This window comes from Cottoperca gobio, chromosome 22, assembly GCF_900634415.1.
Source record: "Cottoperca gobio chromosome 22, fCotGob3.1, whole genome shotgun sequence".
NCBI lineage: Eukaryota > Metazoa > Chordata > Actinopteri > Perciformes > Bovichtidae > Cottoperca > Cottoperca gobio.
This window is the reverse complement of record NC_041376.1, coordinates 18,637,374-18,651,078: the sequence shown is the minus strand read 5'-3', so window position 1 is coordinate 18,651,078 and position 13,705 is coordinate 18,637,374. Positions and strand designations below refer to the sequence as shown.

The 13,705-nt window shown below is 41.2% G+C and overlaps 1 protein-coding gene across 1 annotated transcript; it reads right to left on the bottom strand.

The window, feature by feature from the left end:
- Positions 1 to 744: 744 nt before the first annotated feature.
- On the bottom strand, positions 745 to 6,935 carry LOC115027329 (alcohol dehydrogenase 1). Its single transcript, XM_029460593.1, has 9 exons — positions 6,862 to 6,935; positions 5,666 to 5,767; positions 4,455 to 4,596; positions 4,180 to 4,267; positions 3,382 to 3,601; positions 2,924 to 3,184; positions 1,625 to 1,757; positions 1,114 to 1,252; positions 745 to 1,008 (listed from the first exon to the last, which is right to left on the bottom strand). The coding sequence occupies exons 1-9, from the start codon at positions 6,877 to 6,879 to the stop codon at positions 975 to 977; spliced, it is 1,137 nt and encodes a 378-aa protein (XP_029316453.1). The 5' UTR covers positions 6,880 to 6,935; the 3' UTR covers positions 745 to 974.
- Positions 6,936 to 13,705: the final 6,770 nt, after the last annotated feature.

The following is a 13,705-nucleotide window of genomic DNA, read 5'->3' as shown; positions in this document are numbered from 1 at the left end:
GACAGCCAAAAGGAGAGAACTTGGAATACTGCTGCAAGAAAAAGCAGTAATGCAAACATTCACATGGGCAGGGACTGTGGGCTTTGTTATACATAACTGGAAAAAAGAAAAAAGAAAAATGTGTACAGCCATGTTATCAGTTCCTGATACTCACATCTGGGTCTGACACTGCACAGGTCGGCCTGGCATCTAACTAACCCGGCTTAAACATCTAGAGGGGAAAACATTGAGGTCCCATTGTAAGACAAGCATAGCAAGCCCATTGTGTAACTTTCATCAAGTGACACAAAGGAAGGATTTAATATAATGCATGCTGGGAACTATATGCTAATAAACTAACAATATTTCTAAACAACTTAAAACCTGTATGATGAGAAAGACCAGTTTGACATTTATTCATCATTTCTGGACAAAGCTGAACAATGAACTAAACAATTTGAGCAATTTCAGAGCAATATGGAGGCTTTTCTTTAAATTATCACAATTTATAATATAATATATAAACTGTATATGTATGCTGTAGCAGTTAATTACAGTCAGGGTTAGGAGGGTTACTTAAAAAATGTAATCCAATACATTACTAATTATATGTTTAAAACATTTTTTCAGCAACCTAATCCAAGTATCAAATTACAAAAGTAATGACAATAAATAATAAAAATGTAACTTGATAACTTTACATTACTTTCAGATTACCTCAATACCAAATATGCAAATCAAGACAAGATGAAATAATTATCAATAAGTTTACTTTTATTCACACTTAAGTACTGATTTTAATATTTTTTTTAGACTGCAGGGTTAGTTTAATAACATTTTCAATATGTCAGGCATGTATACTGTGCATAATTTGATCTTATTATTATCATCTTACTATGTGCATTGTATTGTGTTTACGAATAGTGTGTATAAATTCTGTACAGCATTCTAGCTGCAGGAATGAGTTTTGTGTCATTGAAAGCAACTAAGTGTTCTTATTGTGGAGAAACACTCAGGACCGTCCGGATGCTGTGGAACAAAAACAAAACAGACATTAGAGGACTTGCACTTGTTAATTCTTTGTCTGAATAGCTGGTTGGTAAATTATCAATGGTGGATAAAGTATAAATCTACCATTTGCCATGCTTCATCAGTTCAATGGCATCATTGACCTGGGCCAAGGTCATGTTGTGAGTGATGAACTCATCCAGCTTCACCTTCTTGTCCAGGTAGGCTTTAACCATCTGAGGTACGCCGTCCTTACTCTTAAATCCTGAGCCACAGAGAACACACACATAATAAAATAAGAGCAAATAGAGTCTTATCTTAATAATACTGGTTGAACGATTGCAGAGATCCAGTCAACAGTCTTTTGGTCACTGTCACAGCTCAGGTAGTGGTGGTAAAATGAGGGGATTTCATTTCCACTAAGCCTTATCGCTGTACCGGCTACTAACAGGCCTTACAAATGAAAAATGCCTCGGTTGCCAGTCAACAAGAAAAGGATGCAGGCTGTTGCTCATATTACTATAAAGACCCCCCCTCTTGAGATTGATAACCAATCAAAAAATGAATTATGTGACAGTTACAGTTAGTGTGTCATTAGTTAGTAGGGATGGTCATATTTGACAGAGGGGCGTCTGACCTCCAAACAGTGAGCCCTTCCATGTGCGTCCAGCGATGAGCTGAATGGGTCGGGTAGCAACGTCGGACAAGTCTGTCCAGCCAACCAGCACGCTGACACCCCAACCTTTTACACAAGACTCCAAGGCACTGCGCTAGATAGAGAAACAAAGGTTATGATATTGTAATCCTAGTTACATTTGCACAGGTGGAGCCCTCCACTGATTCATTGGTTATACTCTCTTCCAATCACGAGTATGCATTCGCCCACAGGAATTAGGATGAACTGTAATGGAAAAACACTGCATTGCTTTACTGCCCTGTTTCTTATAGACGGAATTGGAGTTTCAGGCTTCCGGTGGAATCGCAATGCATGCTGGTGTGGCAAGCCTAGAACAGTGAGCACCAACTCTACAAGGGCCGCCATATTGACACTTAGAGGTTGGCCCAGAGTGGGCAACGCACCTAATGCACCTGCATCCTGAGACAGAGCCCCCAAGAACCGGGGGATGGTCCAGGATTTGGCCACCATCATCTTTGTCATTTCTACATACCACAGCACCGAGTGGTGACCTGGGGCTACCAGATTGAACAACAACTGCTCCTGTCTCACTCTCTCCAACAGGGGAGAGATAAGACTGAGCTGCAAGGCATAAAGCTGCTTTCTTGGCCATTGCTTGTGTGCCCAGGGACTTGCTGCGCGGGGGAGAAACATAGCAGGTAGTGAGTGCTGCATCGGTTGGTGAAGATATCACTTCCGTGGTCTGCGCCGAGGCACTCAAAGCAGTAGTCGTGAAGGTCCTTCCAGTAGATAAGGCCAGGACACAGAAAAAGGATTAAAGACAGCGATGTGTGAGGGACCGCACGTATTCAGGTAGGCACGTCCTGATTAGCCGACTACTTGCAAAATATCAGTGGTACTCGTGATTGAAGAGTATATCCCATAGAGTCCAGTAGAGGGCGGAGACTGTGTGAGATCAGTGGGCTTGTATCCACAGGATTTCAAATCTGCAGAGAAGCTCAGAAAATATAATTCAACTTTTATTTTTCCTCTGAAATACATTAGATATATACATATAGTAGAAAGTTCAAATGTAATGCAGATAAATGAACCAAAACAAGAACAACTGGAAGGGAAATAGGACATTAAACATTTTAATTGCCCCAAGGATACATTTTAGATTGTTGTTCATGTTATTACATGTTGCAGGTGCACTATGACAAAAACTGGATTTTCCAGGATAAGTATAAACAGCCGGTACCTGTAATCCAATCATTTGAGCGTGTTCAAATATTTCTGAAACCTCTCTTTCTGCCTCACCATGACTCCCACATTCCCGACACATTCCAGGGAGAAGTCCACTCCACCATCAGTCATGGCAGACAGAACTTGGCTGATGGGTTTACTGTGATCCTTGGGGTTCACGAAGTCGGTCGCTCCGAACACCTTGGCCTTCTCAGACTTCTCTGGATTGATGTCAACAGCGATAATCCTCTTGGCTCCTGCAGCCTTGCAGCCCATGACTGCAGCCAAACCCACAGCCCCCAGGCCAAACACGGCACATGTGGAGCCCGGTTCCACCTAAAATATAACAGACTTTGATCAACATGGCTCTTTATGTTGCACTTAATAATTTCTTAAAACACTAGTTCTCCCTAAATAGTTAGTATGTTTCATATCCGATGTCTGATGTTTAGCTGAGTGATGTGGGGGGAATTCATCACAGCAGGTATTAGCCTCAAAATGTTGGACTATCCCCGACAGTCAAACATACACACCTTAGCAGTATTGACTGCTGCTCCATATCCAGTGCAGATCCCACAGCCAAGGAGACAGACTTTGTCCAGAGGGGCAGCGGGGTCGATCTTAGCCACAGCCATCTGGTTAATCACGGTGTACTCAGAGAAGGTACTGGTTCCCATAAACTGCAGCACCTTCTTCCCCTTACAGGTGAACCTAGAGTCTGCCGCTGACATCACATCGTAACGATCAGCAGCCCTGAATAGAGAATTTTGTATTATAATTTTTGCATTAAACCTGTTTCCTTAGAGCAGTGATTCCCAACCTTTTTTCCTTGAAGCCCTCCCTACTTGTATCTACGGAAAGCTAAACATCCCCAAATGTTGTTTGACGTCATCACGTTTTATTCATAAAATAGTAGGAAAAACAAGGATAAGATAACTATCTGACCTGCTGAAAGTGAAGAGGCCTACCATGTATCCTACTGTTTTTAGGACTAAAAAACATACATTTTTAAATAGTATTTGTATCCAGTAAGTGTGTTATTGTGATTTTAATTATACATGTGCAAATCAAATGTTGACAGCCTCAGAGCAGACAAATCTTGGCGATCTTTGGGGGCACCAAAGATCACAGGGGTGTCCGGGCCCAACCCCAGGTTAGGAACCACTGTATTAGAGGGTGCAACAAATGTTTTTTAACAAAAAAACGAAAGCCCCAAACAATCTGTTCATCATCAGACACCAACTAAAGTTACTCCACTGACACAGTGAGCACTATGACATACGTAGAGACATAGTGCAAATTAAGAGATGAGAAGAAAAAGGTGAGCTCACCATCCTTTCTCACACTGGTTGGTCTTTGGGCTCTTACAGAAGCGACATTCTCTACACTGGGAGATAAACAGAGGAATGACCTTGTCTCCTGAAATTAAAAAACAATATTGCCATGTCAAAAGATTTTTAGGCCAATTTACAAAACAAATCAAACGAGAAACAGGTTTTTTGGGTTGAATGGCACCACTATGCCTTTGTGTCCCCTTTAGTGACATTGCTGTCACAAAAATAAATCTGATACGCTACGGTTGTTAAGGTTGTAAGCTCTAACTGACCTGGTTGAAATTCAGTGACTCCAGGCCCAACACTCTCTACGATGCCAGCTCCCTCATGGCCGAGGACTGTTGGGAAGCCGTCTTTATGCATACTCTCAAACAGATGATACAGGTCGGTATGGCACACCGCGGTTGCCACAATCTGCACCGAAGACAACAACCACACAATGAAAACACTGATCCTTGTTTATTTTGAACAGTTTGGTATTGTGCTTGCTTTAAAGCTGAACTCGAAATTGAAATCATAACACAGCAAACATAAGTTCTGTAGGCTTTGGAATTCTCCTCATGCTGAAGCAGTGAATGAGTTCTATTGAAAGTAGAAACTCTCTATCTATGGAACTCAGAAGGTGGTGCCTTTCCGAAACCAACAGTGAAAGTGAATGGATTAAACTGTTGTTAGGACCCTCACAGTATAGAGATTGAGCTATTGGACTCAATCTCCCACGACGCATTGTGTCAAGATCCTCCCTCACTTCCTGCAACCTGATCGCACCTTTTGCACCTAGGTGTGAAAACACAGCTGATAAAAACAGAACACAGAGATGTGTTCGCTCTCTTTCTGCTCTGCTCTCTCCCTCCATGGACCTCCTCAGTGCCACTGCGGTTCCCAACCATATTGCGGCCGCGGCCTGCGGAAAGCATAACACCACAGCCCGCAGCATCCGATGGCTCTCTGATGACTGAACTCTTTTCTTAATGGCAGAGGATGCGAGCGCCTGTCTAAAGTCAACAAGTTTAGTGCATTCAGTGGCCCGCCAGAGGTGGCTAGCCTTCAATACATTTGCCAGCTAAAATAACAGCTGAGAGCTAAACTAACAGCTGAGAGCTAAGCAATCTGTGTAAGCTGTGCAATTTGTTGTATTGAGCTAATAGGTAACATCAGGTTGTTTCACCAGGTCATGTATTAGTATTGTACGCATGCACACTAACCATCTTCTTAACCTGGCACTATTATCATACACGTTATGATCTCACAATAATTTGTGAATTGTCTTTTAACATAACAACACACACATAAGGACTCAATGCTCCCGCTAATATTTCCATTAGTCTTCTAGCCTACATGTTTATGCACGACTACACAGATCATATAGAGACGCGCACACATTCTTTTTGGTGTCCAACAAGTGCATACACACTCTTTCTCTCTTCCACATACACATATAACACATATCACCTTTTGGGGATTAAAAATGGACGTATCTCACCTTGATGCGGACCTCGTTAGCCTGGGGCGGGGCAACCTCGATCTCCTCTATCACCAAAGGCTTGTTGGGCTCCCAGGCGACTGCTGCCTTGCACTTGATGACCTACAGTGCAGTGACACAAGCATTATGTTGCCGGATTAAAAAAAGGCACTTTGGCAGTTTGCGGAAATCTTTCAAGCACTGCATTTAATATGCCTAGTTGAGATGCATAGTCACTAGCCTCTGCACTATTATTTCAATGCCAAATAGATTGATATGCAAATCATCATAGCAAACATAATCAAAGGGCTTTCACATATTCAATGCATTGGCTGAATTACATGTTAACATAAGTTTCCATTTCTCTGATACAGCTGCTCCTGAAAAAAGCAAACATCACATAAAAAACAACAGTTTAAAGTCGACACAATTATTTAGCAAACATACATTTTCATTAAAGCAGAATAATTTATTGTTGGGTTGGCAAATTTAGTGTCACTGAGTTATACTATAGTATAGTATTATATTATATTATTATATATTATAGTATTATATATAGTATAGTATTATAGTAGTATAGTATAGTAGAACTATTGAGTTGTTGTTGCCACACTTGTGTAAATTAAGTGATTTGTCTTTGGTCATATTTTTTGAATCCACTTTGGAACAGCAAGAAATTCTTGGGCTTCCACCATGATCCTTTTTGGCTTCCTAACCCCTCATCTTTGCCAATATCCACAGTTGCACAACACTGTCTGGATAGTTTTGAAATGTTTGCAAAGAAAAAGACATGCAATATTTCACTGAGACATAAATATATTATTTTATATCATCATTATAATTTTTTATTGCAGTAAAAATAACATTTAAAATAAAACGTGTGTGCAAAGAAAAATACATTAACACTGCACACGAGAGCACTGAAACCTGATAAAAAAAAGCTTGGTATATTTAACCCATCCACATTATGAAGCCATAAATCACTTAAAAATCTCATAATATGGAGTATTAACCGAGTGGTTACAGTGCATGCCACATCACCACAATGCATGTCATACCCCTTTCTCTCCCCCCCCCCCCCCCATTTCCAGTCTCTCCCTTTACATGTCACGTTTTGCAGAATAAATGCAAATATAAAACCTACTATACATATACTATACTCTGAAAAACATCACTGTTTAACATAAGAGTAATCTCATATTGTATTATCTACCTACCTTACCAGCTGTAGCCATTTCTGAGTGTCAGAAAGTGCGTAAGGAGTTGAGAAAGTAAAGCTGCTGTACTGGAAAGTGAGGAGGAGAGAACTTGGATTTGAGTTTTAAACACTGCTTCCATACAAAGCAGTTGTGCAAACAATCAGATGGGCGGGGACTGTGTGTGTGTGTGTGTGAGTGTGTGTGTGTGTATGTGTGTGTGTGTGTGTGTGTGTGTGTGTGTTTTTAAGTGTTACGTGGCAGGCAGATTGTGTTTTGTTGTTGCTGTGTTTTTTTCTCTCCTCCCCCTCTTCTCTCACCTGTGGCCTGATCTCTTCAGCCTGCGTTGTTACATTTTTGCAATAAACGATTATACACCATACCTGTAAACCCTCCCGTTTTTCCCGGGATTATCCCATATTTTTCCTTCTATCCCGCTGTCCTCCCGTAGGTGTGAAATGCACGGCCCGCCACTGCCTATACTATATACTATACTGCAGTGGTTCCCAAACTTTCTGTGGCCAAGGCATACTAAAGACCAAGCCAAAATCTCAAGGCACACCTGTATTCATATCCGGGCAAAATCCCCTCTATAACACATAGTATCACTGTTATCAATCTTAACATTTATTGAGCCTAGTCATTGTAAGATAGCTATTCTCCTTCACACTAGAAGTGAGCCTTTGATGTGTCACACTCTAATATTTCCAACCATGCGCAAATGGCTAAAATGGGGTTCGCTTTGACAGATTTATCTTTTTAATGATTGTGTTATTCATATTTAGGCCAAAGCATATAAGACCTATTATTTCTATATTGTGAAATAAGTGTGTAGGACAAAGTACAGTGTTTCCCTGCACTGAATCTATCTATTAATATGATCCAACCTCCGTCTCTGTACATATTTGGAGAGGTGACTGTGTCACGGTGGAGAAAAGGTGAGGACAACTAAACACTTATGCTATTGATCTAATTTATGTGCACGTTTCAGTTTGTACTGTCTACTTTGCCATTCACATTCCCTCCTTCGCTCCGTTTTGCGAAGGGCGGGGCTTCGCACCTGACGCACACACACGTGCGCACACACCTACAGAGCGGAAGAAAGGAGAGGGGAGAGCTACAGAGAAACCGCGTGGAGAGAACTAAAGAGAAACCGCACCACGCACGCACGCACACATGCGTCCCCCGTCGCACGCAAACATAGTGGAACATGTAGCCTTGTATAGCAATTTGAAGAGACTTGATTAAGCCAGTGGGTGCTTATCATGAACATGCACGTATGTCTTAACAGGTGGCCTGCATCAAGTTGAAATGAGCAATTTAAGACAAAAATGAGCCTGCTTAAAGGGCCTACGAAATAATATTTCGTCAGTGTTATTGGGCTTGGTATATGATAGAGGTTGTGAAATGTGCCATATATATATTTTTAATATTGATGTATTCGTAATAAATCACGATCATAACAGCATAAAAATAACATCCGCTAACAACAATTGATCGCTGCGCCAAGAGCATCCACTTCGGCAATGTTCGGGTGATGACGTCACAAGTTAAATACAGCCGCCGCAAGTACAATACAGCCGCCACCAGTGTTCGTCTGCGTTGATAGCTAATAGTGATGCTAATGATAGCTAATTATGTGTGTCGTTTGTACAGTGCTACTTATATGTTATGTAAAGCCTGCATACTTATATGTGTTTTATTTCTGTATTGTTACAGTTTTACAAACTAAAAGAAGAACAGTAAAGTCAAGAAAGCAAACCTTGCATCTTTATTGGAGGACTTTTGAATGTTAGCTAACTATCTAGCTACGCATAGGGATACGCACTCTAAGGGCAGAACACCTGTGTTGATTTTTCATGTATCTCTTTTATGCAAAATTGGTTAAATTAAATTTTTGTGAAATTGTACGTCACAATCCCGATCTTTCCTCTTCTTGTGAAAGTCAAACATCATTTTCATGACTCACCTTGAATTCGGGAGCAGTTACAGAGATATATCCAATCAAAAAGGATTTGGTGTGACCAGCGTCTACTTAAGCAATGTCTCACTACAGGTGAAAACAACATGCTATGTTAGCTGTAATAAAATAACAACATACCATGGCCGGAAGTTGGCTATTACTTTTATAAAACATCGTCAATTAAGTCAATATGAAAGACACATTACAATTTAAATAGTGTACCTTAACACTCATCGACGGATCAGGCCGTAACAACAGCTTAATGAATGAACACATGAATAAATTAATTGCACCCTTATCCACTTCTCTCTACACCCTTTCATGCAATTCTGAACGTCATTCGTTTTACGCCGCAACCTGCCACCCTAAGGCAGCACTACATTACCTGCCCCACTGCACACACACACTGAAATAAGTCTACCTAACACCCTCTCTTGAGCAGTGAGAGCAGATAACAACAAAACAATTGTAAGCCCCTGTTATCACAGAATACATTTCATGAGAACCTGGAACCCACACCATTGTACAACATAGAGATGCCCTTACATGCCGTGTAAATGTAATACACCACATAGCATTAATGTAACAGGATCACCCATACCGTACATAGAGAAAAACACTTAATAGAAACAGGAATTAAAACAACTTTGAATGCTTGAAAATAATATGAAAGAAAAATAGATCAAAATGAACTAAATTTAGAAATTAAAACAATAGAAACTAAAAACAATACTAGCAAAAAATAAAGAAAAATAAAGTAGAACTAAAAACTATAAAAACAACAAAGAAAAACACAACCTAACCCCCTTCTGACAGGAGGAGCCTACAGTCACAGCCTGACCTTCTCCAGGAAAATATGAACTTTAAGAATCCACACATCATTACAATATTAGAATTTACACCACACCACATATTACCACCATAATACGTCACACCTGGTTCATATGGATACTCTCTGTCACTTTGTTCGCCGAATCTGGGAGCTCCAGCTTCCCATAATATGAACTCTCCTATCCATATGTCGTCTCTGCTCATGCATCGAATCCACGCCCACCTGCCCTGAACAGCGGCGGCGGCGGCGGCGGTAGCGGCGGCGGTAGCGGCGGCGGTAGCGGCGGCGGCAGCAGCGGCGGCAGCGGCGGCGGCAGCAGCGGTGGCAGCAGCGGCGGCAGCAGCGGCGGCAGCAGCGGCGGCAGCAGCGGCGGCAGCAGCGGCGGCAGCAGCGGCGGGAGCAGCGGCAGCAGCAGCGTCTTCTTCTCCTGTTCCCCCAGAGCTCAGCATGCCTCAAAGTGACCGACAAAGGCCCTGGGGTTTCTGGCAGGTCGGTGCATCCTGAGAGGGATGGATGATTCCTCTCTGTCCGTCACCATCTCAAAACCAGGACCTAAATCAGGCAAGTGGTTCTCTATAGGCGGTGATAGTGCAGATTCGTGCTCAGGATTCTCACCTTGTGGAAGCTTGATGCTCACAGGGTCGTCATCAGCAGAATGTAGTTCGAGAGACTCCTAGGGGACCGGAAAATCCCTTTGTGGAAACACCGCCGGAGATTGAGGACTCTCCCGTCCGGACAAATCAAATCAAATTTATTTATATAGCCCAATATCACAAATTATACATTTGTCTCAGTGTGCTTTACAGACTGTACAGGTTACGACACCCTCTGTCCTTAGACCCTCGTATCGCTCAAGGCCAAACTTCCTAAAAGAAACCCTATAATTAAAGGGGGAAAAATGGAAGAAACCTCAGGGAGAGCAACTGAGGAGGGATCCCTCTCCCAGGATGGACAGACGTGCAATAGATGTCGTGTGTACAGGATAAACAACATAGTACAAATACAACATTTGACAGAAATTATGTTGTGTTGAAAAAGAGAAAGTATGGATGAATCCAGGAAAATGTCAAAAAGGCTTCCAGGTGTCCAGCAGGACCAGGGCAGCAGGCACAGCCACGATTCCTGACCCGGACATAAACTTTATCAGTGGCAACCTGCCACATGAGACCCAGAAACTCCGGGGTATCATACCCATACCATACCCCGGATGATGAGTTCGTAACATTCCTTACAGATGTGCTGGAGGCCAAATTAATGCCATCCAGAGCTTCTATGTCATTAGAAAATACGTTTCGATTGATCGATTTGATTGGTTTCGTCTGGTTTAATTGATAGATATAATTGGGTATCATCCGCATAACAATGAAAGTTTATAGAGTGGTTCCTTATAATATTGCCCAAAGGAAGCATATATAAGGTGAATAGAACCGGTCCAAGTACAGAACCTTGCGGAACTCCAAAACTGACGGTGGAGGATTTATTGTTAACACTTACAAATTGAGATCGCTCAGATAAATAGGACTTGAACCAGCTTTGTGCGGTTCCTTATATGAAATAAGGAAATTAGGAATTAAGAATGTGAGCTCACCATCCTTTCTCACACTGGTTGGTCTTTGGGCTCTTACAGAAGCAACATTCTCTACACTGAGGGATGATCAGAGGAATGACCTTGTCTACCAGTTCTATACTTACTTAGCCGTGTAAAGTTATTAGTTAGTTAGTTAATAATATACTACCCAGTGGAGGGTCAGTTCATGAATGGAAATACTGCTTAGCTGGCGAATCCATTGAGATGAAAAGAAAAGCAGGCATGCTGTCTTTGTTTGTGCGGCGTGATGCCGGTTGAGTCGTTGTTGTTTTGCTGTTACAGCGCGATAAGCCGTGTGTATGGAGGAGACCGGTCGCTCCGTTTGTTGTCTTGTAGAATACAGTCAGCTTCATGCTAACTGTTTGTTGTTCCTATTGGGAAGTCTAACCGCCGTGTGCTATCTTGGTTACTGTGATTAGCAGTGCTGGCCTCCTAAAGGTTTTTCAGGCCAGTGCTAGCATCTGTACCGTTAAAAGAAAAGAGTCCAGTGATCAGAGAGCCATCTGATGTGGCGAGCTGCAGTTGGCCAATGCCGCACTACAGTCGACGAACCGCCGTGGCACCAGAGGTGAAGAGGTCCATGGAGGGAGTTAAATAGCTCAATCGCCTTGATGTGAATCTTCAGTAACCATTTACTACAACTTCAACAATTTACGTGAAATAAATTCACTAACCCTTACTCAAAAGTGCATTGTATCAACATTTCTAAGTCTTGTAAGTGGACGTGTCTCACCTTGATGCAGACCTCGTTGGCCTGGGGCGGGGCTACCTCAATCTCCTCTATCACCAAAGGCTTGTTGGCCTCCCAGGCCACTGCTGCCTTGCACTTGATGACCTAAAGTGTAGTGACACCAGCATTACAGGGTGCTGCCGCAGTAAAAAATAATAGAATGGGTTTATGGAGAGGCACAATGCCAGTTTCTGGAAGCGTTTCAAGCATTGCATTTTACTACGCCTAGTTGAGCATTAGATGAAATGTCACTATTCTCTGTGCTGTGATTTCTAGGCGAAAACTCATCTAGAGGCGCCAAATTGATTTATATACCACTGTGCAAATGATTATCATAGTAAACATAATTAAAGGGGTTTCACATATTCACTGCACATTTATTAATAGTGGAACACTATACAGTGGCTTATATTTTATTTCTGATACAGCTGCTCCTGAAAAAGCAAACATCACCTGCAAAGCTAGAGTTTAAAGTCCAGAAAAGTAATTTGGCAAACTCACTGAGTAAACCATCAAAGTGTTTTGCTTTGAAGTTTTTGTCTGATTCCTCTGTGGAGCTGCATTGAATTCTTCGGCTCCCACCATCATTTTAGCTTACGACCCCTCATCTTTGCTTATATTAACAGTTGCGTAAAACTGTCTGGACAGTTTCAAACCGTGTGCACGGTCAAAAAACGATATGCAATATTTCACTGAGGCAGAGAGGGGGAAATATATTGTTGTTATACACTTTTATTGCTGTAAAACAAATATTTCAAGATGGTTTGAGTGAATAATAAACATTATGAAAACATTATGATCGCTTAAGAATCTCATAATTTTTAAGTAAAATATGTTAATGTGAAGTACCTACTATACTTCACACTAAACTCATTGAAACATCACAGTTGTACATAAGAGAACTCCCATATTGAATGATGCACCTACCTGTAAAGCTATGGCCATTTCTGCAGCAAAGCTAAGTCAAAATGTGCGGAAAGAGTTGAGAGAGAAAGAGCTTTAGGACCAGACAGCCAAAAGGAGAGAACTTGGAATACTGCTGCAAGAAAAAGCAGTAATGCAAACATTCACATGGGCAGGGACTGTGGGCTTTGTTATACATAACTGGAAAAAAGAAAAAAGAAAAATGTGTACAGCCATGTTATCAGTTCCTGATACTCACATCTGGGTCTGACACTGCACAGGTCGGCCTGGCATCTAACTAACCCGGCTTAAACATATAGAGGGGAAAACATTGAGGCCCCATTGTAAGACAAGCATAGCAAGCCCATTGTGTAACTTTCATCAAGTGACACAAAGGAAGGATTTAATATAATGCATGCTGGGAACTATATGCTAATAAACTAACAATATTTCTAAACAACTTAAAACCTGTATGATGAGAAAGACCAGTTTGACATTTATTCATCATTTCTGGACAAAGCTGAACAATGAACTAAACAATTTGAGCAATTTCAGAGCAATATGGAGGCTTTTCTTTAAATTATCACAATTTATAATATAATATATAAACTGTATATGTATGCTGTAGCAGTTAATTACAGTCAGGGTTAGGAGGGTTACTTAAAAAATGTAATCCAATACATTACTAATTATATGTTTAAAACATTTTTTCAGCAACCTAATCCAAGTATCAAATTACAAAAGTAATGACAATAAATAATAAAAATGTAACTTGATAACTTTACATTACTTTCAGATTACCTCAATACCAAATATGCAAATCAAGACAAGATGAAATAATTATCAATA

Coding starts and splice junctions, on each gene's coding strand:
- LOC115027329 (XM_029460593.1), bottom strand. Junction 3,602..4,179: donor AACCAGTGTGAGAAAGGATG/GTGAGCTCACCT, acceptor TTCTCTATTCAG/GGCTGCTGATCGTTACGATG. Junction 1,253..1,624: donor GAAGGGCTCACTGTTTGGAG/GTCAGACGCCCC, acceptor TCTGTGGCTCAG/GATTTAAGAGTAAGGACGGC.